General features: G+C 45.3%; 1 protein-coding gene across 1 annotated transcript in view; it reads left to right on the top strand.

Moving 5' to 3' along the window:
- The first annotated feature begins 10,997 nt into the window (after positions 1 to 10,997).
- TRAP1 (TNF receptor associated protein 1) overlaps positions 10,998 to 22,148 on the top strand; it is a 52,399-nt gene continuing 41,248 nt past the window's right edge. Inside the window, exon 1 of the mRNA XM_054714668.1 lies at positions 10,998 to 11,094. Within this exon, the coding sequence (XP_054570643.1) occupies positions 11,019 to 11,094 (76 nt within the window). The 5' untranslated portion in view covers positions 10,998 to 11,018. The remainder of the gene's footprint in view (positions 11,095 to 22,148) is intronic.

Raw genomic sequence — 22,148 nt, 5'->3', positions numbered from 1 at the left:
CATGTATTCTGTTCTTTAAGATCCCTGTAAGAATGTTTAAGGTTTTTATTTATTTATATATATTTTTGGAGTCTGTTCTTTGTAAGACATGGTTCTGGTTGTTTGCCCGTAGAGGAGGCGGGTGGGCGAAGTCCTAGTAGTCACACAGATGGCAACAGGGCTCAACCGAGACCTGGAAGGTTCTTTCCAATGACCGAGACAGTCAGCTCAGTGATGGCTATACACATTCAATGCTCACGAAGGAACTTCACCCACAGAGTTAAGGACACAAATGGGTCAGAAAAAGTACTTTGCCTCCTGTCCACCATCCCTCTCTTAGTCACCCCACCCCAGCAACCCTAGGGAGGTTCCTGCATTTGTTTTCGGTCCACCCCACGCCCCTTACTATATACTGATCCCAATCCCAGAATTGATGCAAAGGGTGCTCCAGGGAGTAGAGGGTGGTTTCTGGGTTCCCTGCCCCTGACATTCTTTGTTCAGTGGGGGAGGATGCCGCCATGCAGTATGTCCTGCACAGCCTCCAACACTGGGCTGGACAGGCAGAGCTTTGGCCCTTCATTCTCCACCCTCTAGAAATAGTGAGGTGCAGCCTCCAGGGCAACGACTGGAGCCCTGGCCACCAGCCTTGCTATGGTAAGAAGAGGCCTCCAGCTTTCTGGGATACTTGCACTCAGGCACCAGGTCGGTCCCTCCCCTCTGTGTCCCGTTTCAGATGACCTTACTGAGAGGGTGACACGAGTTCCTGAATGCTGTAAAAATCCCATCTGAGAGGACCCCACCACCTGGAGAGTTGAAGTTAGTCCTCTAGATTATGCCCCTTTCCAGGGCACTGGTGAGCTGAGTTCTGTCTCTTACCCCTTGTCCCCCCAACCAGAGAGGGGTCTAGATCAGGAGTTGTGTTAAATTTTGAAATTGTTGCCCAAATAGCTTTTGTTTGGGCCCTTTATTTACAGAAATATTTTCAAAACACTTGATTCGGCAATCTAAATTTGAGGAAACTTTCTAAGAAATTTGTTTTAGCACAGAGCTTACTTAGAATCTTGGGTTTTACTTAGAATATTATAGATTAAGCCAAGTAAAAATAAGATCATGTAGCACCACCAACCAACCCACACCTTCACCCTTTCCAAGGGAGAAAGTAAGGACATGGCCCTCTAGAGACCATCTGGCCATCCTTGCTCAGCTTGCCCACCATTGACGCTCTTTTTCCCCCAATTGGAAAGCCCTGACCCCATGTTCAGACAGGAAGGGGTGAGCCATCTGGGGCCCTACGAAGGCGGCTCCAGGCCCAAACTCCAGATGTGCAGCCTTTTAACAGTGGGAGGCATCTTTTTCAGGTGATCCTGGAATCCAAAACTGGACCGACCTCATCTTGGAGTCCACGTCCCTGCAATCCAGATGCCAAAGGATGCAGCTGAGGGTGTGGTCTGTGGGTGCCCATCCTGCACTTGGCGTATGGAAATGTCTGTAAGAGCTGGAAAGCCCGGATGCTGTGTCTCAATGCTGTATACTTAGGAGGAGGAGAAAACAGTCCTATATTTGTGATCAAAAAGAGGAAACTTGAAATGTGCTGGTGTTTATAATAAAAGCTGGTAAAACTGCTTGGATTCAAAGATGGTTCCAGTTGGCTAATGACCCTTAGAATTAGCTTAGCAGCTAATCAGGGTAAGACTGAAAGGGCTTGGTTGAGTTTGTCTTAGTGTGTTTTTGACTATGTTTTTGAGAATTTAGCATGTTAAAAGCAGGAATTGAATGCAACCTCTGGAAAGGCTTCAGTTTTTAAGATCTCAGGCTGAAGACACACAACTTTCTCCTTTGATTGCTATAAAATGAAACCAAAGACGATTTAAGCCAAACAGAGCTTTTATCACTGCATAGGAGAATGGACTCCTCTGAAAAAGGCAAGTCCTTTGATGAAGGAGCTGAGTTCTAGGAAATAGTCATTGTTCATAGTCTTTACTCAAGATCAGTGCTGGGAAGTAGACACTGCAGCGATGTTACCTTAGCTAATGGATGTGCAGGAGCATGTAGGAATGGTGACAAAACCTATTTGGGATCATAAAGCCACAGTGTACCTTCCCAGAATGTCCCCATGTTCATTCCACTGCATGACTCGGGTACATTCATTGTGGAGAGTATGGAAGGGTCAGTTACACCAAATTGGAGTGAATGTAGCACCCAGGCTAACAGGCTAGACTGAGGAACTTTGGGTGAGTAGATGAGAAGGCAAATGGTGTTTTCATTGTGCTCACACCTAGAGAGAATTTACTAGGATCTATTACCATGATACCACTAGAATTACTTCACTAAACTGAAAAATTCAAAGGGTGCTGACAGCTTAGAACACCTTGGTTGAGGAAATGCTACAAATGGTTGGAGGGGATTCGGAGGAGACAAGAGATCTAGTCATAGGAAGCATGGGCCTGAGGCTTCTATGAAGCTGAGAATCAGTATTGACAGTGTGGTGGTACTTGGGTACCAGGGCCTCAGCCTTAAGTGAGCTCCCTAAACTCTGCTTTCTTGTCTGCTTTCTATACTGGGTAACAAGAGCTGTTTAAATGCATTATCAACTCCTTTGCCCTGGCCATGAGGAAGGAGAATGGAGGCAGTAACTTACCTGAGTTCATGAGCAGTAAGGGCAGACATGGGCCCAAGCCATGTTCCTGTGCCCAAAAGGAGCTTTTCCTCCTGGCCTTGAAAATTGCCCTACATGCCAGCCTCCCCTCCATATTCCACAGATTCACCTTGAACCCATTGGGAGGCACTTTGGGGAAGTGAGGACAGTACATCGTAACCCCTCAAAAGTCACAGTAAATGGTAACAGTCCTTACAAAGAACTATGTGGGACTCAGTCTGCCTGTATCTAGTGCCCACTGGTTCACTGGCATCACAGAAAAAGAAATGTTGACAGTGTTGGTCAGCTCTAGTGTCCAAGCTATAAACTCCCAGTGTAGATGACTCTAACTCATCACCCACCCAGCGCCTGGAGAGGGCTTTATTGCCTGATCCTGAGTCTCCAGGGCTCTGGAGCAACAAGGAAGCCTCTTATAAACTGATTTCTTAAATCAACAATAGCCACTATATATAGCCAGACCAATGAAGTCCAAACTACAGGATCTTCAAGGGAGGTAGTGTGGTTTACAGAATATTCCAGGTGATTGCCCTTCAGGAAAATGTCCAGAGAGGACATTTTTGGGAAGGACTGAGGGTTGTGCCCAGGCTCGGCACCTGGGCATGTTCCCCTCTCCTGCCAGCACGAGCAAGGCTGCCAGGCCCCTTCCTTCCTTCCTTGTCCTCTCCGACCCCACCCAGGACCCTTCACATCTGGGCACAGGTTGCGGGCCCACAGAAGAGGGCAAGTTATTTTACGTGCTGCTGCACAGGGAGTGGCAGGAGGTCGTCTGACGAAGGGAAAGTCTTAGGGACTAGATGCTGGCACCATGGCTGTGTTCCCATAGCTAGATGTAGAGAAAGGGGCAGGGAAGCGAAGTACGCCAGGGAGTCATTCAGAGTCAACAGGTTCAGCAGCCAGAACTGGTATCACCAATGGGAGTAAGAGCTCTGCAGGCAGAAGCATGGAGAACTCTCCGGGTTTTAAGGGACGCCCATCCTCACTTGTTCTCTCTAGACATTTGAGTTCAAATAAGCAAGCTTTCTCAAAGCACTGAGTTTGTCCACTCAGCAAGCATCTATTGAGCAGATCCTAGGCTCTGAGATACAATCCTTGGAGAACTCAATAGAGACAGTCAACAACTGGAGGAAGGTGCTAGATGGCGTTAGGGCTCAAAGCAGGGCACAGAACCCAGTTTGTGTTGAAAACAAGGAAAATGTCTCTTAGGGTCAAGAATTGCACAGTGTTCCATAGTTTAGGAAACGAATTCTTCTCCTTAGCACTCTTTAGGACAGTGCTTTTTCAGCTCTCTTGTGCATATGAATTATCTGGGATCTTGCTAAAATCCTGATTCAGTAGGTACGGGAGGTGGGGAGGCTGAGTTTCCAAGTCCCATGGTCCCAGCTGAAGCTGCTGCTGCTGGCCCTCAGTCTCTGCTTTTAGGAGTAAGGCTACAGGTTACCATGGGGGGAAAAATCTTGACTTTGAAACTGCCTTACTTCATCTCACTATTCACAGTAAACGTGGCTTTAGGGAGAGGGGGTTTGGTCAAGTGGTTCTTTGGCCTCCTTCATAGCATTTGTTCTGAGCTGGAATCTCCTGCCCCTTTTGTCTTCCTGGGCCTCCGGCCTTCCTCAAATCCCCAAATAAGAATGTGGCAGGACCATAGGAAGCCTGAGGTCCTCTGGATGGGACAGGAGTCAGGGCAGAACCCAGGCTGCAAACAGCCCCACAGGGCTTAAAACCCTGAGTTACCTGGAAAGAGTGCCCGATGTTTTGTTTGCCCCAGGACAGAGGTGCAGGGAGCTGTCCTGACTGTGAAGTGCAATGCACATTGTGAGGAAAATAAAGAGTCACATCTTGCTTGCTTTTCCATAGAAACAGAAGAGGAGCCTCACCCTGACCAGCTTCCTGGGTGAGGTGACTCCGTAGGGCAAGTGCTGGGTCCGTCCCATCCTTCCTGTTTCTTGAACTACAGGTGCAGCACCCACCACTCACAAGAGGCCTGGCTGACGCCAATGGACCATGGCACTCTGCCCCATGCCCAGGGGATGTTGGCACCTTCAAGGAAAACATCAACTGTCTGCATTTCCACTCTGTCCTCTGATACTCTGCTGGACCAGAGAATCCTGACCAAGGGAACCATCTTTATATCTGAGGAGACACAGTCTTGGCAGTGGGAACTCTGAGCACACCACCCGCCTGTTGGGGCCTGACGTCAGGTGCTGCTCAGGATGCCACCTGGATAGGGCCTCTGGCTGGGGAGTAGAGGTCCATGGCATCCAGGCAAAGGGTCAGTCCTTGCGGGAGGCAGGGCCTCAACAGCACAAACATTGAGAGAGGGTCCCTGAAGCCACCAGGAAGCCATGTTGAGCAGGGAAAGGAGCCGGTAGGCCAGGCCTTCCTAGACAGCCTCTCTGTTCCCTCCAAGTGTCAGAGTAAGAATGGTGGCTATAGGAATTACAGGGGCATCGGCTTGGGCCAAACACCCACATGCACATGCATGCAAGCACACATAGAATGGAGTTGCTTTTTCACCCTATAGAGTCTCTATAGAATTAGAATTAGACTAAACCAATTCTCACTTCTCATAAATAATGGATGAGATAGGCTTGAGATTTGGTGGATGTTTTTTCTTTCAATGCTTCATCCACATGCTGGGGAAAATTGTGGCCTCAGCTCTTTGCCAGGACAGAAGGCATCTTTCAAAACATGCCATCAAGGCCAGTTCACTGAGTGAACTGTATCCCCAGCAGAAGCTTCCAGGAATAAATGCAAGGAAGAGGTTGCTGCCTTCCCCAGAACCAAAGTTGAACCAAAAGGCCCCGCCAGTGATATTTCATAGTTGTCTAGACTCAGGCCATTTATCATGCTGGACAGGAGACTGGGAGCCCACCAGAATGGCCTCTCCTGCCCTGCCTGCAGGGAGCACAGACATTGTTCACTGTGGAAGGGCCCCGGGAGGAGGCATTGCCCAGGGTCACCTGGCTATTGGGTGGCCAAGGAAGTCCCCTAGAGGGGCCTGGACTGACTGCCAATGCTGTAGAAAATAAAAAGGGAGGAAGGCCTCAGGTTCACTCACCCCTGAATGTGTGGGGGTCTGAGCAATCAATGTGTGACATTCCCAATGTCCTTGATGGTGGAATTAAAAGTGGCCACTAGTAATGCAGAATGAGCAGTTTGGAGATAGTTTGGAGTCATCCAGTGAATTTAAAAATGCTCTGGTAAGTTCCAGGCCAGGGCCTGCTAAGTGGCTGCACCTGCCTCTATGAAGGGCCAGAGGTCTTGCTTCTGAGCCAATCTCACGGTTGGCAAGTGTGAAAGTGGGGGTCAGGGCTTGGGTTCCCACCAGATGTAGCCATGCTGCTATGGAAGATCTCTGAAGTTGGCAGGGGACTGAAATTCATCTAACATAACGAGATACAGTAAAACCTCGGTTCTAGAAGTCTCCCATCTCCAACAATTCAGTTCTTGACCAAGTTGTTCATGGAAAAAATGTCTTGGTCTTTGAACAAAACCTTTTCATGATGATACATCAGCATGACAAAAATCGTCTCTCAGGCCACAAAGGAGAGAGTGCAGTCAGTTTACTGGTAAACCTTGAGTTGTTAACATCTCAGAAATTTGCCAGCTTCTGTTGCTAGTAAAATGGGCGATTAGCACAAGTTTAAAACATAAAGAGGCCATCAAGAGCGCTAATGTTGGCCCTGGCCAGTGTGGCTCAGTTGGTTGAGCATCATCCCATGCACCAAAAGGTTGCTGGTTTGATTCCCAGTCAGGGCACATGCCCAGGTAGTGGTTTGGTCCCGGTTGCGGCACCTATGGGTTGGGGCATGTATGGGAGGCAACCGATCAATCTTTCTCTTTCTCTCTCTCTTCCTTTCTCCAAAAAAAAAAAAATCAATAAAAACATTTTTTAAAATGCGTGCTAATGTCGCTAAGGGTGTAAAAGAAACAATGATCACAGGCAATTGAAGAGGTAGAAAAACTTGGAGAAAAGCAGTTAGCCAGGGACAGCATGTAAAAAAGTGAAGATGCTGCATACTGACTTATTAAATGACATCCTGGAACGGGTGCTGAAAGTGATTCCTTTAAGGCTAGTAGGGGGTGGCAAAGAAGTGTTTGTTTATAGATTAAACAGTACACTAGACATGTACTGTATATAGGAAAGGTTAAAACAGGGAATTATTTGTGGGTCTGGAACAAATTAACTCAATTTACATGATTTCATGGGGAAAAAATGATTCAGTTTTTGAACAAATCGCTTCTCAAACAGCCTTCCGGAATGAATTCAGTTTAAGAACTGAGGTTCCACTGCAGTTGTTAAGCGAACCAACAAAATACTAGGTTTCTGAGTTCCATCTCATGCTGAGTTGGCATCAAGGTCCTATAGAGGATAAAAAGGACTTTAAGGAACGTGCAAAACCTTGCAGGTGCCACCTGGCCATTAGTTGCTTCTCTGGATTTGAAGGTTTTTTTTTTTTTTTTTATATATTTTATTGATTTTTTACAGAGAGGAAGGGAGAGGGATAGAGAGCTAGAAACATCGATGAGAGAGAAACATCGATCAGCTGCCTCCAGCACACCCCCCACTGGGGACGTGCCCGCAACCAAGGCACATGCCCCCGACCGGAATCGAACCCGGGACCCCTCAGTCCGCAGGCCGACGCTCTATCCACTGAGCCAAACCGGTTTCGGCTGGATTTGAAGGTTTTGATGCCTCAGAAATCTAGAGACAGTTACTACCTCTGAAGCTGTGGCCGGAGGCCTCCAAGCTGCAGCTGCCCTTCTCCCAGACCAGGTCTGTACAGGTGTGCATCTGCTGGGGAAAACTCTTGCTCCTGAGGCCTAAGCACTAAGACAATTATAGAATAGCTTTCAATCCAGCATCTGCAGGATTGTTGGGGAGTTTCTCTTCTTAACATGCCTACTTTTTAGCTTCAAAAAGTAACCTGCCTGCCCAACCTGTGTGGCTCAGTGGTTGAGTGTCAACCCCTGAACCAAGAGCCCATGGTTCGATTCCAGGTTGGGGCATTGATCCCCAGTAGGGGGCATGCAGGAGGCAACCGATCAATGATTCACTCTCAACATTGATGGTTCTATCTCACTCTCCCTTCCTCTCTCTGAAATCAATTTTTTAAAGTAACCTGCCTTATTAGAGAATCCATGAAATTGGGGGGTGGAGGATGGGGAATCACATCATTCCTGGGACCTTTTCAGGTCAAGAAATATTCTTCAGCTTGGAGCCTTTCCTCCTCTAGGAAAACACAGTACATTGCCTCCTGAGGGGAGAAGTTTGTCCAGGAGTTGGTGCCTTGAACATATAAATGAAAAAGTGGCAGTTGAATTTGTTTTTTCTTTGCAGTGGGCATTGTCTTTAAATTGTGGTAAAATATACGTAACATAAAATGTACCATCTTAATCATTTTTTAAGTATACAGTTCAGTGGTATTAAGTACATTCATATTGTTATGCAACCATCACCACAATTCTCTCCAGAACTCTATTCATCTTGCAAAACTGAAACTTTGTCCCCATTAAACACTATATACCCTTTCCCTCTTCCCCAGCCCCCACCTTTTTACTTTCTGTCTTTATGAACTTGATGACTACCTACTTCATGTTAATAGAACCATACGGTATTGTGTTTTTGTGACTGGCTTATTTCACTGATCATAACGTTCTCAAGGTTCATTCATGTTGAAGTATGTCTCAGATTTCCCAAGTCTGAATAATATTACATTGTATGTATAGACCATGTTTTGTTTATCCATTCAATCAACGATGGACACTTGGTTTGCTTCTACCTTCTGGCTCTTGTGAATAATGCAGCTGGCATTTTTTACATGACCCTCAGCTCACCCAAGGGGGGTAAGGTAGTGACTTTTTTTTTTTTTTAATTCTCACCTGAGGATATTTTTTCCATTGATTTTTTTAGAGAGTGGAAGGAAAGGGAAAGACAGAGAGAAACATCGATGTGAGAAAGACACATCAATTGGTTACCTCCTACATGCACCGTGACTGGGGACCAGGGATTGAGCCCTTGACTTGAATCTTCAAAAGCCTTCATTCTGTGGGCCAACGCTCTAACCACTGATAAAACCGGCTAGGGCAAAGGCAGTGACTTTTAGAGAAGGGATGAGCAGCCTTATAGTGGCCACAGTGGTGGTGAGGAGACCCATTGGGGGGGCTCTCCCCCTTACTCCCCTCTCCTCTTCTGCTTCTCTCCTGCTCTCCCTAAGCCAGGCTCGTCTCCATCAATTCAAGTATATCTGCATCTAATTATTTTTCCCTTCTTCCATTTCCCTTGTGTGCACAGGGGCTGAAATCTGCCCATAACTCCATCAAGACTTGACTTGGATCCCTGGTCACCTTAAAAAGCCACACTTCCCTGGGCTACGAGAGGACACAATATGACAGAGATCTGTAGCTGAGGGCATGTTTCTTAAGGCCACAGGGCAGGAGAGGACAGAAGGCCCTGGTGTGTCTGGAACCTGGTAGGTTTGCCTCCACAGAACCTGGGTCCTGCCTGTCTGGACAAAGTCCCCTCATCCTTATCCGAAGCCTTGGCTTCCTTCTTCCCTTTGCCAAATACCACTTCCCTTTCCTGAAACAAAAGGGCTCCCCAAGCTAGATCTACTGTCCCTATAGACCAATGTATCAGGGCTTACAGAAGATGATTTCCACCCGGCCAGTGTAGTTCAGTGGTGGAGTGTCCAACCTATGAACTAGGACAGTGATGGCGAACCTATGACACGTGTGTCAGCACTGACACGCGTAGCCATTTCTGATGACACGCGGCCACTGAGGCGGCTGCATGCCGAGGATGAAACATTTGCTGCTCCTGAGGATGAAACATTTGCGAAATAATGTTTTTTCCTCAAAGTGACACACTACCCGAGTTATGCTCAGTTTTTTGGCAAAGTTTGACACACCAAGCTCAAAAGGTTGCCCATCACTGAACTAGGAGGTCACAGTTAGATTCCTGGTCAGGACACTTCCCCGGGCTAGGTAGTGGGCTTGATCTCCAGTAGGGGGCGTGCGGAGGCAACCAATCAATGATTCTCTCTCATCATTGATGTTTTTCTCTCTCCCTCAACCTTCCTCTCTGAAATCAATAAAAATATTTTTTATTTATAAAAAAAGATGATTTCCTGAGTGGAGTGAACAACGAATGAAATGAGAGGCTGAGACCCCTTAATTCCCTTGCAGAATAGCTGAGTGTCATCCTGGGAGTGGCTGAGCCTGGGACTGGCTTGGTAGTCTGCAGTGTGGTGAGGGAGGGAGGGAGGCAGGGAGGCAGGAGGCAGGTTATGCAGGGTCTGGAGGGGTTTGGAATTGCTGATAAGTGTGAAGGGAAACCACTTGAGGACCCTGATTGAGGAGTGTATGATGCAGTTGAATGTAGAGAATGAGGGATAGGGGTGAGGAGGAGCTCCTGGTCTCCCATTCAAATCTGTCCACCTCTTATACCTTCGTAGTTGCTTAGGCCTGGAACCTGGGGGTTATCCTTGACGCCTTCCACCTGGAAGTGTTCCCTGACACATCCCCTCTGATGACCCAGCTAGGTCCAAGCCCCGGGAGGACGCTGTACTTTGCTGCTTCTGCCACAATCTCTAATAACAGCCGTCTTTGTACAATTATTTGATTGTGGCAGTGAGTCCTTTTTTGTTTGTTTGTTTTTTGTTTGTTTGTTTTAAGGAGAAAGGCAATTTTACTCTTTCACGAAAAAATATATACATATATTTTTGGCAGTGAGTCTTTGGTGTGCCTGAAATCATTTGGGGAGCCGCCTGGGCCCCACTTCAGGTGGTGCCAGGGAATCCGTGTTTTACCTGGCTTGGAACTCTGTGAGAAAGGGAGTTGGTCTGAATCCCCAACCAGGCTCTTACCTCCACAGGGTGAGAGAAATGGAATGAAAGAATAGCCCAGTTTTGCTGGTGGGGCTGGGCTCCTGAGTTCATGTCTCGATGTAGACAAATCAAGCCTAAAATTCTCCCTTTCACTTCTTTTAGGTATGTGGCCCGCATAGGTTTGAGGAGACTGACTTTGTAAATCGCCGGGCACTTGCTGACTCCAGAGCCGTTAACTGTTTCCGCCCCGGTGCCGTCCTTTCAAACCCTCCGGAGAGGGGCATCGTCTGCCCCATTTTAGGGATGCTCAAACTGAGGCCCAGCTGGCTGGGGAGGGCCCGAGAGAGCTCCGCGCTCGGCCCGTCGCCCTTGACAACACGACGCAAGGTCACGGAGGTCCCGCCCCCAGGCCGGACTGTCCCGCGCGTCCCTCGGAATCCCGGGCCAACCGCCGGCGCACGCTGCGCACTGGCCCCCCGGCGCGGTCCGTGACGTCATCGCACGGCGCCAGAGGAAGGCCTTGGTCCCTGCGCGCGCAGCTAGGTTGGACAGACATGGCGCGGGAGCTGCGGACTCTGCTGCTGTGGGGACGCCGCCTGCGTGCGGCGGCGCTGGCGGCCACGCCGGGAGGTGAGGGCAACCGGGCCGGCGGGCGGGACGGGATGCACGGGGGCTCCGAGACCGTTTCGCCCTCCGTGAGAGGCGCGAGGACGGCACCCCTCGCGCGGCATGGGAGACAGATTCATTCGCCCAGCGCTCGGTGTTGGGTTCCTCCTGGCTCCGCGGCGCTCCGGGCTGCGCGGCGTCCCCGGACTGTGCGGCGTCCCCAGGCGGTAACGCCTTTGAGCCCGGCCTGCTTGACTACAGCAGGGGCTTCTCCGTGTGCCGGGGTGAGGCGAGGGGCCCTTGGGTTCCTCGTTCGGGAGCCGAAGGCAGTTCCGGGGAGTGAAATCCGAGGACGAGTGTGTGCTGGGAACGGACTTCACCAGCGTGGTCACTTCAGTCCCTTAGTTGCGCTTTTCTTCCTCCCGGCATCCAACTTTTACACACGAGGGATGCGTTAACCACTTGCTCCCTCGTTCAGTCGATACCCGAGTGCCACTCCGCCCTGCACGGTACACGGCGGCGAACCCAACTGAGAGCTGGCACCCCGGGCCCTCGCGCAGCCGGCGGACTGGAGTTGTTGGCCGCCTTTCCCGAGGGCCTGGGATTGTAGGTGCTGAAGGAAAGGATGACCGTAATCTCTGCTCCTCACTCGGAACTAACCACGGTGAACGCGTTGGCTTTCCTTCCAGGCCCTGCACCATTGCACACATATAAGTAGACTTGTCTAATCATTTTTACGTAAAAACGTCTAAACCACATATACATTGTGCTACGGATTTAAAAAAAAAGTTTTGGTTGATTTTAGAGGGTGTAAGGGACGGGGAGAGAGAGAGAGAAATATCAATGAGAGAGAAGCATCCATTGGCTGCCTCCTGCACGCCCCCCACTGGGGATCGAGCCAGCAACCCTGGCTTGTGCCCTGACCAGAATGGAGCCAGCAACCTTTGGGTGCTTGGGAGGACGCCCAACCAAGCCACACTGGTCAGGGCTACAGAATTTTTGTTTTAAAGCTCCCAGCATGGCTTACACATATTTTTGTAAGTATGCACCGTCTACGACTTTCCAATATTAAGGACAAATTATCGTTTACTTAATATTATCCTATTAATGGACGTTATTAAGATGATTTCCGGGAATTTTTTTTTCTGTGTGTTTGTTATTACAATTCTGTGTAGTATTGGCACTATTTAAATCTTTGTGCACAAAAAAAAGAAAAAAAAAAAGAAAAAAAAAAAAAGAAAATGGCAAGTATCAGGAAGCAACCCTCTTACCTAAGAGCAAAAATAAAAATCACTCAAAAATAAAAAAAAAAAAAAATAAAATAAAAAATAAATCTTTGTGCACATGTATGGTATTCCTTTAGAATTACAGAATTAGAGTTTTAGAATTGATGATTCAGAGCCTGGGCAAATTTGAAATGTTGGCCGATATTGCCAAATTGTTGTCCATAAAGACTTAATCATTTTGTATTCCCATTAGCAGGAAATGAGCCTTCCTATAACAAGGTATCTTCTCCAACACCAGATATTACATCTTTCCAAATCAATGGATTATTTCTCATCTAATTTACACTTGAATGGATACTAGTGAGCAAGAATGTCTTCATTTGTGTATCTTCTATGAATCTCCTTTTCATATCTTTCACAATTTCTTCTGTTAACCGAGTTTTAAATTTTGGTGTAGTCTATTTAACCATGACTTTTTAAAAATATATATATTTTATTGATTTTTTACAGAGAGGAAGGGAGAGAGATAGTCAGAAACATCAATGAGAGAGAAACATTCATCAGCTGCCTCCTGCACACCCCCCACTGGGGATGTGCCCGCAACCAAGGTACATGACCTTGACCAGAATCAAACCCAGGACCCTTCAGTCCGTAGGCCGATGCTCTATCCACTAAGCCAAACCTGTTTCGGCTAACCATGACTTTTATTTATTTATTTTTTTAATAATACATTTGTGGGTTTTTAAAAAATATATTTTTATTGATTTCAGAGAGTAAGGAACGGGGAGTGAGATAGAAACATCCACGATGAGAGAGAATCATGGATAGGCTGCCTCCTGCAACTGGGGATTGAGCCCACAACCCGGGCATGTGCCCTTGACCTGAATTGAACCTGGGACCTTTCAGTTCATAGGCCGACGCTCTATCCACTGAGCCAAACCGGCTAGGGCTAACCATGACTTAAAAATAACATGCATTAGCATATGAGCCGACTCTAAGTTTTATCGGTATTGCTTGTATCCAACGTTTTCCCTTTTTTGGATGTATTTCCTGTTTAATCAGAGTATATCCTTGTGTTAGTTTTGCAGAATAAAGTCTGTAGGTTGTAAGTTTTCTAAGCCCCACCTTGTCTAAAAAGATTTTTATTTTGTCCTCATACTTGGATATCAGTTTGTCTGTGTATTGCATTCCAGGTCAAAATAATTTTCCTTCACAGTGATGATACTGCTCTATTGTCTTCTAGCACCATTGTTACAGATGAGCAGTCATATCAATTTGATTCGTGTTGGTTTAGTAGTTACTTGTGTGTGTTTTTCCCTGACTCCTCCCCTCCCCCTTTCTCTGGAGGTTAACATATTTTTTTCTCTTTATTGTTCATGTTTTAAGATGTTTCTCCTGTGTTTGTAATTTATTCCTTGTATCATGTAGTGTCACCTCCATTTTGAAGATATGTCAGTTTTCAGCACAGCCAAATTTTGTTCTGTTTTTTCATCTCTTTCTCTTAATAATCTGTGTCCTCTCCTGCAACTACTATTGCAGTGGTTCAAGCATTCTTTTGCTTGAGTCTACGATACAGATTTTGTTCTTGGAAGCCGTCTGTATTGTAGATGCCCTTGACATTGTCACCTGTGTGGGTAAATGTGAAGGTATAGTTGTTTGAATAGATTGAGTGATGAGTGAATTTAGCCAAGAATATCTCTTAAATAATGGGGGAGGGGGGAGGAGGAGAATCCTATATAATAAAAGGCCAATATGCAAATCGACTAAATGGTGGAACTACTGGTCACTATGATGCGCACTGACCATCAGGGAGCAGACGCTCAATGCAGGAGCTACCCCCTGGTGGTCAGTGTGCTCTATAGAGGGATCGCCACTCAGCCAGAAGCCGGGGTCACAGAAGTCCCCCGAGGGCTCCTAGACTGAGAGGGTGCAGGCCGGGCTGAGGGACCCCCACCCTCCCAAGTGCACAAATTTTGTGCACCAGGCATCTAGTATGGTTATAAGAGAATTTACCTATACAGAAAATTCAGAATTCTCCTGTATTTTTTCCTCTTTTCCTGAGAAAGTTGCCAAATTTTAGCATGCATTTGGTTTTTACATATAGGACTGACCTCATGTCACCATTATCCCAGTGCTTCTCACCCTTAGAATATCTCTGAGGTGTAGAATAGAGTCTTAGCTTGTGGACTTTTTGTTTTTCATTTTTGCTCATTAACTAGTTTATCAACAAATATATTTTGAATGCCTTCTGAGATGTCAAAGATGTTAGCCTGCTGACAAGGTCATAGGTTAGTGGGAGCACGTGGCTTCCAGGCAATGTACACAGTGGAGGCATGTGTGGCCATGGTTGATTGTTTGACTAAGTTTTACAGAAGAGAGGACATATGGGCCAAGTCTTGAAAATATCAGGTGCAGGGAAAGGAGGTGCCTCTGAATAATTTGGTTTGACAAGAAGCTAGGACCGTGGTCGGCAAACTGCGGCTCGTGAGCCACATGCGGCTCTTTGGCCCCTTGAGTGTGGCTCTTCCACAAAATACCACGGCCTGGGCGAGTCTATTTTGGAGAAGTGGTGTTAGAAGAAGTTTAAGTTTAAAAAATTTGGCTCTCAAAAGAAATGTCAATCATTGTACTGTTGATATTTGGCTCTGTTGACTAATGAGTTTGCCGACCACTGAGCTAGGAGTATGTGGGAATGAGAGTGAATGAGGCTAAAAATTGTTCTTTCTCATTTGTTAGATGTAAACTTGTGGGAAGGGATCACATCTTTCTGTTATCATCACGATAGTCACAGTGCCAGACTTGGGCCGGTATTTGGAGAACCCAGCTGTAATCACTGAGGTCCACACACACCTGACTTACTACACTTTCAGGACCAGGTGGCTGATTACAGATAATGTCCTTCCCCTGAGAATCTTCAGTTGACTGGTAGTTGGGAACTAACAGTATTATAACCAACAAGTAATTAAATTCCCACCAGTGAAATGTACATTCATTATAGGGAGTAGGGATATCAAAACCTGGGTTACCTGGTGTTGGGGAGTGAGTTTCGCCTGGACCTTCTCAGTGCAGTAATTGTGGGAGTACTTACTCCTGATCCTGCTCTACTACGCTAGCTGTAGGGTCTGAGTCTCTCTGACAGGGGCTGGACCTTCTTGGATGCTGTGTATTGGATGGAGTTGTAGGCATATAAGAGAGTCTTTATTGCAGCCCACGTAGCTATTGCTACTAAGGAGCCATTAGACAAAGCAGTCTAGTAAAGCAGTCTTTGCTAATACAGTAGCAAACACAGGAGCCATCCTAGCAAAAACAGGCAATACCAGCTGGTCAGTAATACCTCTTCCCCACGACACAGCCCCATACTGGCTGGTCAGTAACATACTTTATACTTAGACAAAAGCGACTTCTTGCCAAAATAGAGACAGGATGTTTATTTCTGGTATGGCTAGTTATTTCTGCCAGTGTCTTTTGGGTTATATAGAAGGGTACGTCTGTGCAGTGTATAGATTGTTGCATCCTTGCTTTTGCACTGGTGGATAGTAAATTAGCCTTGAACACTCTGATTAGGATTTCTATGCTCAGAGTGACCTTGAATATCTGGCGTACTCTGGACAGGGTTCCTCTATCTTGAAAATGAAATGTTGGTACTAAAAGTATAAACTGCTGTCAAACCTTTCACTGGAGGTCCAAAAAGTATCAGAAATAATTGATTTGCCCGTGGACAGATGAGAAAGCTCCCTTTTTTTTTTTTTTTTTTGTTAATCCTTACCCAAGGATATATATATTTTTCCCATTGATTTTTAGAGAAAGTGGAAGGGACTGAGGGAAGGAGTGGAGGAGAGAGAAAGGCAAAGAGAGAGGAAAAGAAAGAAGGAGAGAAACACTGATGTAAGAGAGACACATCAATTGATTACCTTCTACACACACCCTGACCAGGGCCGAGCATAAACCTGCAGCCCAGGTATGTGTCTTTGACTGGGAATTGAACTCACAACCCTTTGGTGTGCAGGCCAATGCTCTAACCACCTAGCAGTACCGGCCAGGGTGAGAAAACTCCACGTTAAAGAGCTACAACCCTAAACCCTGAAAAATCAGCAGATTCAGTCTTCAAAAGCAAATGTATTAAGTTGTAAAGTGGATAGGCTAGTGGGTTGGTCATTTCATGTGTCTGGTTAATTACCATGACCACTACAGCCCCTGAGCCCTGATTCCTAATCTCTTGTTCTCAAGTTTGACTTTGCCAGAATGAGATCACGAGGTAGCCACGGTGGAACTGGTTGGTGCTCTAGTTAATGTCTTAAAGCTTTTTCCGATCTGTGTAAACGGGAACTTTCTGCCTTGGAACTGAGAGTTGTAAAGGTTGAAGAGTCACTCCAAGCACCAGAAAGGTCAGAAGAGTGAGGTTTTCCCTTTTGTTCGAGGGCTCAAGTATTGCAAGTTTATTTCCCGAAATGAACCCCATCTGGACTCTGTCAGGCCACAACCTCCCATTTAGTACTTTTATTCTTTTATATATATATTGATTTCAGAGAGGGGGAGAGAGGGAGAAACATCAGTGATGAGAGAGAATCATTGATTGGCTGCCTAGAATAGAATCTCCAACTGTTTTTGCTACCCCTGGGCAAGAAGAGAGGGAATGCAGCTTGAAGGAAGGGGGCGGGGGGGAATTAGGTTGATGAGAAAACAGTGTAGGAAAATAAACTTATTTCTCTCTCCCAAATATCAAGCACCAGGTCATAAACATGCAGAGGTGATTTCCGTAAAGGAGACTGTCACTATGGTTAGCAGTCTCAGGCCACAGCCCTGATTCAGGATCAATGAAATGTATTAAATTCTCGCTCAAAGTGAAATGCTTTAGGTTCAGAGTCTGAGAGGATGTTCTTAAATTGCATTTTGGTGCCCTCAGTGGCCAACTAGAATTTTTCTTAAACCCCATCCTGCTCAGTCTTGATATGGAAGACTCACCTTTTCCTAGGATGCTGCTGTTGGCTTAGTCCACAAAGAAGTTTTATAGCATTTAGTAAAGATAAACTTCAGGATGTTTATTTCTGGTATGGCTAGTTATTTCTGCTAAAGCTACTAAGAATTACAGACCATGAAAGTTATGGCTTGGAGAGCCAGTGTCTATTGGGGGAGGAGCTTATCGCCACCTGCTTTTCAACCAGGTGGAGGCCCATAGATCAGTTAAATTGAATAGGTGTAGCTGAGTCATGGGTGTAACTAATTTGAAAAGCGTAGCTGTTATTTAGCAGCCATATAACCAAGAAATGCGATTGAAATATTAAGAAACTATAGTAAATTAATTGGAGGTGTTCTGGGGGAAAAGCTAGAGTCTACATTCTAAAGTACTACTGTTTTTCTAATATAGTATTTATACTTTGTGGAAGAGCATTAATTCTGCTTCTCACTGATCTGGAAGTACCTTCAGTTTACAGAATTTTAAATTTACAAAATAAACTTATTTTAAAAATATATTTTACAGAGCCTGAATCTTTAAACTTAGAAATGTGTTGGCTGAAATTAGATTAGTTAATTTCAAACTTTTGGTCATGAACTTCCTGTAAGAAATGTATTCACATCATGACCTGCTATACAAGTAAATGTATATACAAATATGCATACATACTTAGCTGAAAGAGTTTTGTAAGTAACCTTATTATGCTAGGCATTCTTATACTGCTTTTATTTCATTAAAAATATTTTTGTTTAACCCACTGAATTGATTTCATATTCATTGGGTCATCAATCTTAACCTGTGGTCTGTGAAACACTTTATATGGCTGTAACTTCTGAGCAAATAATCACGTTTATCAAGGGCCTGTTCTGATTAGCATTATTTTGGGGGAGAAGGCAAGGACATGAGATGGTCAGAGGTTACTGGAACTTCTACATAGTGTAGCAATATCTGTTCATTATCACAAACATCTGTGGTGCCTACTGTGTGTCTGACACTGCTCTGGTGGGTGCTGTGGGATGTCCTGGGGACAAAACGGAAACATCCTGACCCTCGGCACAGATGGGTTGGATGCAGACAAGTAAATGCTGTGTGAACGTTATGTGAAGTTGTATGAAGAAATCAAAGCAGAAGGGGTTCCCACTAGAAATAGGGTGATCAGGGAGGGTCTCCATGGAAGGTGGCATTTAAGCGAAGCCTGGAAGGAGGTGAAGGTGTCTGGGAAGAGAATTTCAAGCAGAGAGAGCAGCCCGTGTGGATCCCAGCTGCACAGTGCAGGGACAGCAAGGAGGCCAGGGCCAGTGCCGAGGCCACTTTTCAGAGGAGTCAAGTAAGTAGTGTGCCACATTCATTTGAGTGTCTCTGACTTCACAGGTTGAGATTTGGGCACCAGTAAGACTTGATTGATTGATTTGATTTTTAGAGAGAGAGAAAGAGACAGACATCGATGTGAGAGTGAAATATTGATTGGTTGCCTCCTGCATGCACCCCAACCAGGGACCAGACCTGCAACCTTAGTATGTGATCTGACTGGGAATCAAACCCACAACCTTTTGGTGTATGGGACAATGCTCCAACCAACTGAGCCACACTGGCCAGGGCAAGACTAGGTATTAAGTTAAAGTTAAAGCTTACTTTATAGGATTTTTTTGAGAAAAATCCTTTCTGTGTTTTTGTTATGTTTTTGTGTGTTGTTGTTGTTTTTTCTTTTAGGGAGAGAGAGGAAGGAAGAGGGAGAGTGAGAGAAACATCAGTGAGAGAAAACCATCGATCAGTTGCCTCCTGCACGCCCCCCACTGGGGATGGAGCCCTGTAACCCAGGCATGTGCCCTGACCAGGAATCGAATTGGGAACCTCTTGGTGCAGGGACAATGCTCAACCAACTGAGCCACACAAGTAGGGCTTCTTTTTTTTAAAATATATTTTTATTGATTTCAGACAGGAAGGGAAAGGGAAAGAGAAACATCAATGATGAGAGGGAATCATGGATCGGCTGCCTCCTGCACGCTCCCCACTGGGGATCGAGCCCGCAATCTAGGCATGTGCCCTGACCGGGAATTGAACTGTGACCTCCTGGTTCATAGATTGACACTCAACCACTGAGCCACACCGGCCAGGCCAGCAGGGCTTCTTATACTTCCTTGGGGTTTGTTTCACATTGATGCACAGAGCACTAGTATTCCACTGTGTGGGCACCTCTCCTGATGGACATTTAGGTTGTTTCCAGGCTTTTTTGGGGGTTTAGGGGGGAGGGAGACACAGCATGTTTTGTTTGTAAAATCACCTCCACATAAAAATTATATACAGATATCTTTTTAATCATAAGAGAATATGCTACTTTGCTAAAAAAAGAATACTTTTTAACAACATATGAAGCATTAAGTACTATCCCAACCCATCTAGAAGTTATTCTAGATGGCCTCTCAGAAGGTGGAATAGAAAAGTTCCAAAATTTATAATGATTGGTTTCAAAACTAAATTTAAGATGCTAAACAACAGACTTATCAAGATTGCCACAAGTACAAAAAAAAACAAACAAAAAGATTGCCACAGAATATCCTAGAACACAGCCACATTTGTACTCTCATAGACTAAAGAATGAGGCCTTTTAAATAGAAGTGACTGATGGAATGGCTTCGTTGAGGGGTATTGGAAGTATGGAACCCCAGGCAATCCAAATGGGCAAATGTTGGTTAAGTTCCAGGAAAGATCAGAATTGGCAGAGGGAAGGTCTTTTTCGGACTTTGTAAGACTATTGTCAGTGGTGCTTCAAGTGGTATCTAAAAAGGATGAGCTGGGAACAAAACACATTAAAGGAATTTTTCCAGTGACTACTTTGTGTATGATGGTACAGTGGAGAGCTAAATAAAAAATCACTCCATAGGCGAAATCCCACACTTTGGGACAAGGTAATTCAACTCCTATCCCTTCTCAGTTATATTGGTTACAGGACAACCAATTCCCAGAGACACTGTGTCACTGTGTCAGAATGCAGAAAGTGTTATTTTTTATTTTTTATTTTTTATTTTATTGAGTTTTTACAGAGAGGAAGGATAGAGAGTTAGAAACATCGATGAGAGAGAAACATCGATCAGCTGCCTCCTGCACACTCCCCACTGGGGACGTGCCCGCAACCAAGGTACATGCCCTGGACCGGAATTGAACCCGGGACCTCCCAGTCCGCAGGCCGACGCTCTATCCACTGAGCCAAACCGGTTTCGGCAGAAAGTGTTCTTGACCAAGAAGAGTCAGTTCAACCACAGCCCAGAACATAGAAGTACATCCCACAGATACTGACTCTTGCTTAGAAAATGCCAAAATCACAGCACTGCCAGTAGTTTTTCTCACGTTCACCATGTTCAGTGCTAGCATAACAATATTTTAAAATCTTTGTCAGACTACCTTATTTTAAAATGCATTTCTTTAGTTATGAATGTGGTAAAACATTTTTTTCTATGATTCAAAGCTTTTATGTCCCATTTTTTTTTGTATGAATTGCCCTTTTACTCTTGTGCTATTGGCCTTTTTCTTTTTCTTTCTTTTTAAAAATATATTTTATTGATTTTTTTTTTACAGAGAGGAAAGGAGAGGGATAGAGAGTTAGAAACATCGATCAGCTGCCTCCTGCACACCCCCTACCGGGGATGTGTCCGCAACCAAGGTACATGCCCTTGACCGGAATCGAACCTGGGATCTTTCAGTCCACAGGCCGACGCTCTATCCACTGAGCCAAACTGGTTTTGGCTGTTGGCCTTTTTCTTATAGATGTATAAGTGATCTTGCTATATATTAAGGAAACTAGCCCCCTGCCATGTGTTTCAGATCCCCCCCCAGTGTGTTTGCATATTAACATAATTTTTTTTGGTACTTTGGTTATTGTTAGTTTTTTATTTTTTATTTATTTATTTTTTAAAAATATATTTTATTGATTTTTTACAGAGAGGAAGAGAGAGGGATAGAGAGTTAGAAACATCGATGAGAGAGAATCATCAATCAGCTGCCTCTTGCACACCCCCACTGGGGATGTGCCCGCAACCAAGGTACATGCCCTGGACCGGAATCGAACCTGGGACCCCCCAGTCCGCAGGCCGACGCTCTATCCACTGAGCCAAACCGGTTTTGGTTATTGTTAGTGTTTTAATTTTAAAACATTTTAAAAATTTTAATTGAGCTATAACTGACATACATTATATTAGTTTCAGATATATAACAATGATTCAATATTTGTATATATTACAAAATGATCACAATAAGTTTAGTTAACATCCATCACCTCACATAGTTACATTTTTCCCCTGTGATTTCTTGTAATGAGAACTTTTAAAATATATTACATTTTTATGTGGACCATAAATTTATGGTTCTTGGGTTGTTACGTATTTTTAAAAATATGTTTTTGTTGATTTTTAGAGAGAGAGGAAGGGAGAAGGATAGAGATAGAAATATAGATTTGCTATGTCTTGCATGCCTCCTACTGGGGATTGAGCCCACAACCCAGGCATGTGCTCTAAGAATTGAACCAGCAACTTCTTGGTTCAGAGGTCAACGCTCAACCACTGAGCCACGCCAGCAGGGCGGGTTATGTGCCTTGTTTAGGAAGAATTTCCTTACCTTGAATCATTAAAGAAAAAGATCTCTAAGGTGATCAACATTATTAGCTGTTAGGTAGGGAAATGCAAATCAAAACCACAGTGAGACATCACTTCACATTCACTCAGGTGGCTATAATAAAAAACATAAGCCTTGGCCGGTGTGGCTCAGTTGGTTGGGTGTTGTCTTGTGCACTGAAAGGTTGACATTTTAATTCCGGGTCAGGGCACATGTCTGGGTTGGGTGCTCAATTCCTAGTGGGGGGTTGTGCAGGAGGTGGCCAATCAGTGTTTCTCCCTCTCCCTTCCTCT

The sequence above is a fragment of the Eptesicus fuscus genome, chromosome 4 (genome assembly GCF_027574615.1).
Source record: "Eptesicus fuscus isolate TK198812 chromosome 4, DD_ASM_mEF_20220401, whole genome shotgun sequence".
NCBI lineage: Eukaryota > Metazoa > Chordata > Mammalia > Chiroptera > Vespertilionidae > Eptesicus > Eptesicus fuscus.
This window is presented reverse-complemented; position numbering and strand designations above follow the sequence as displayed.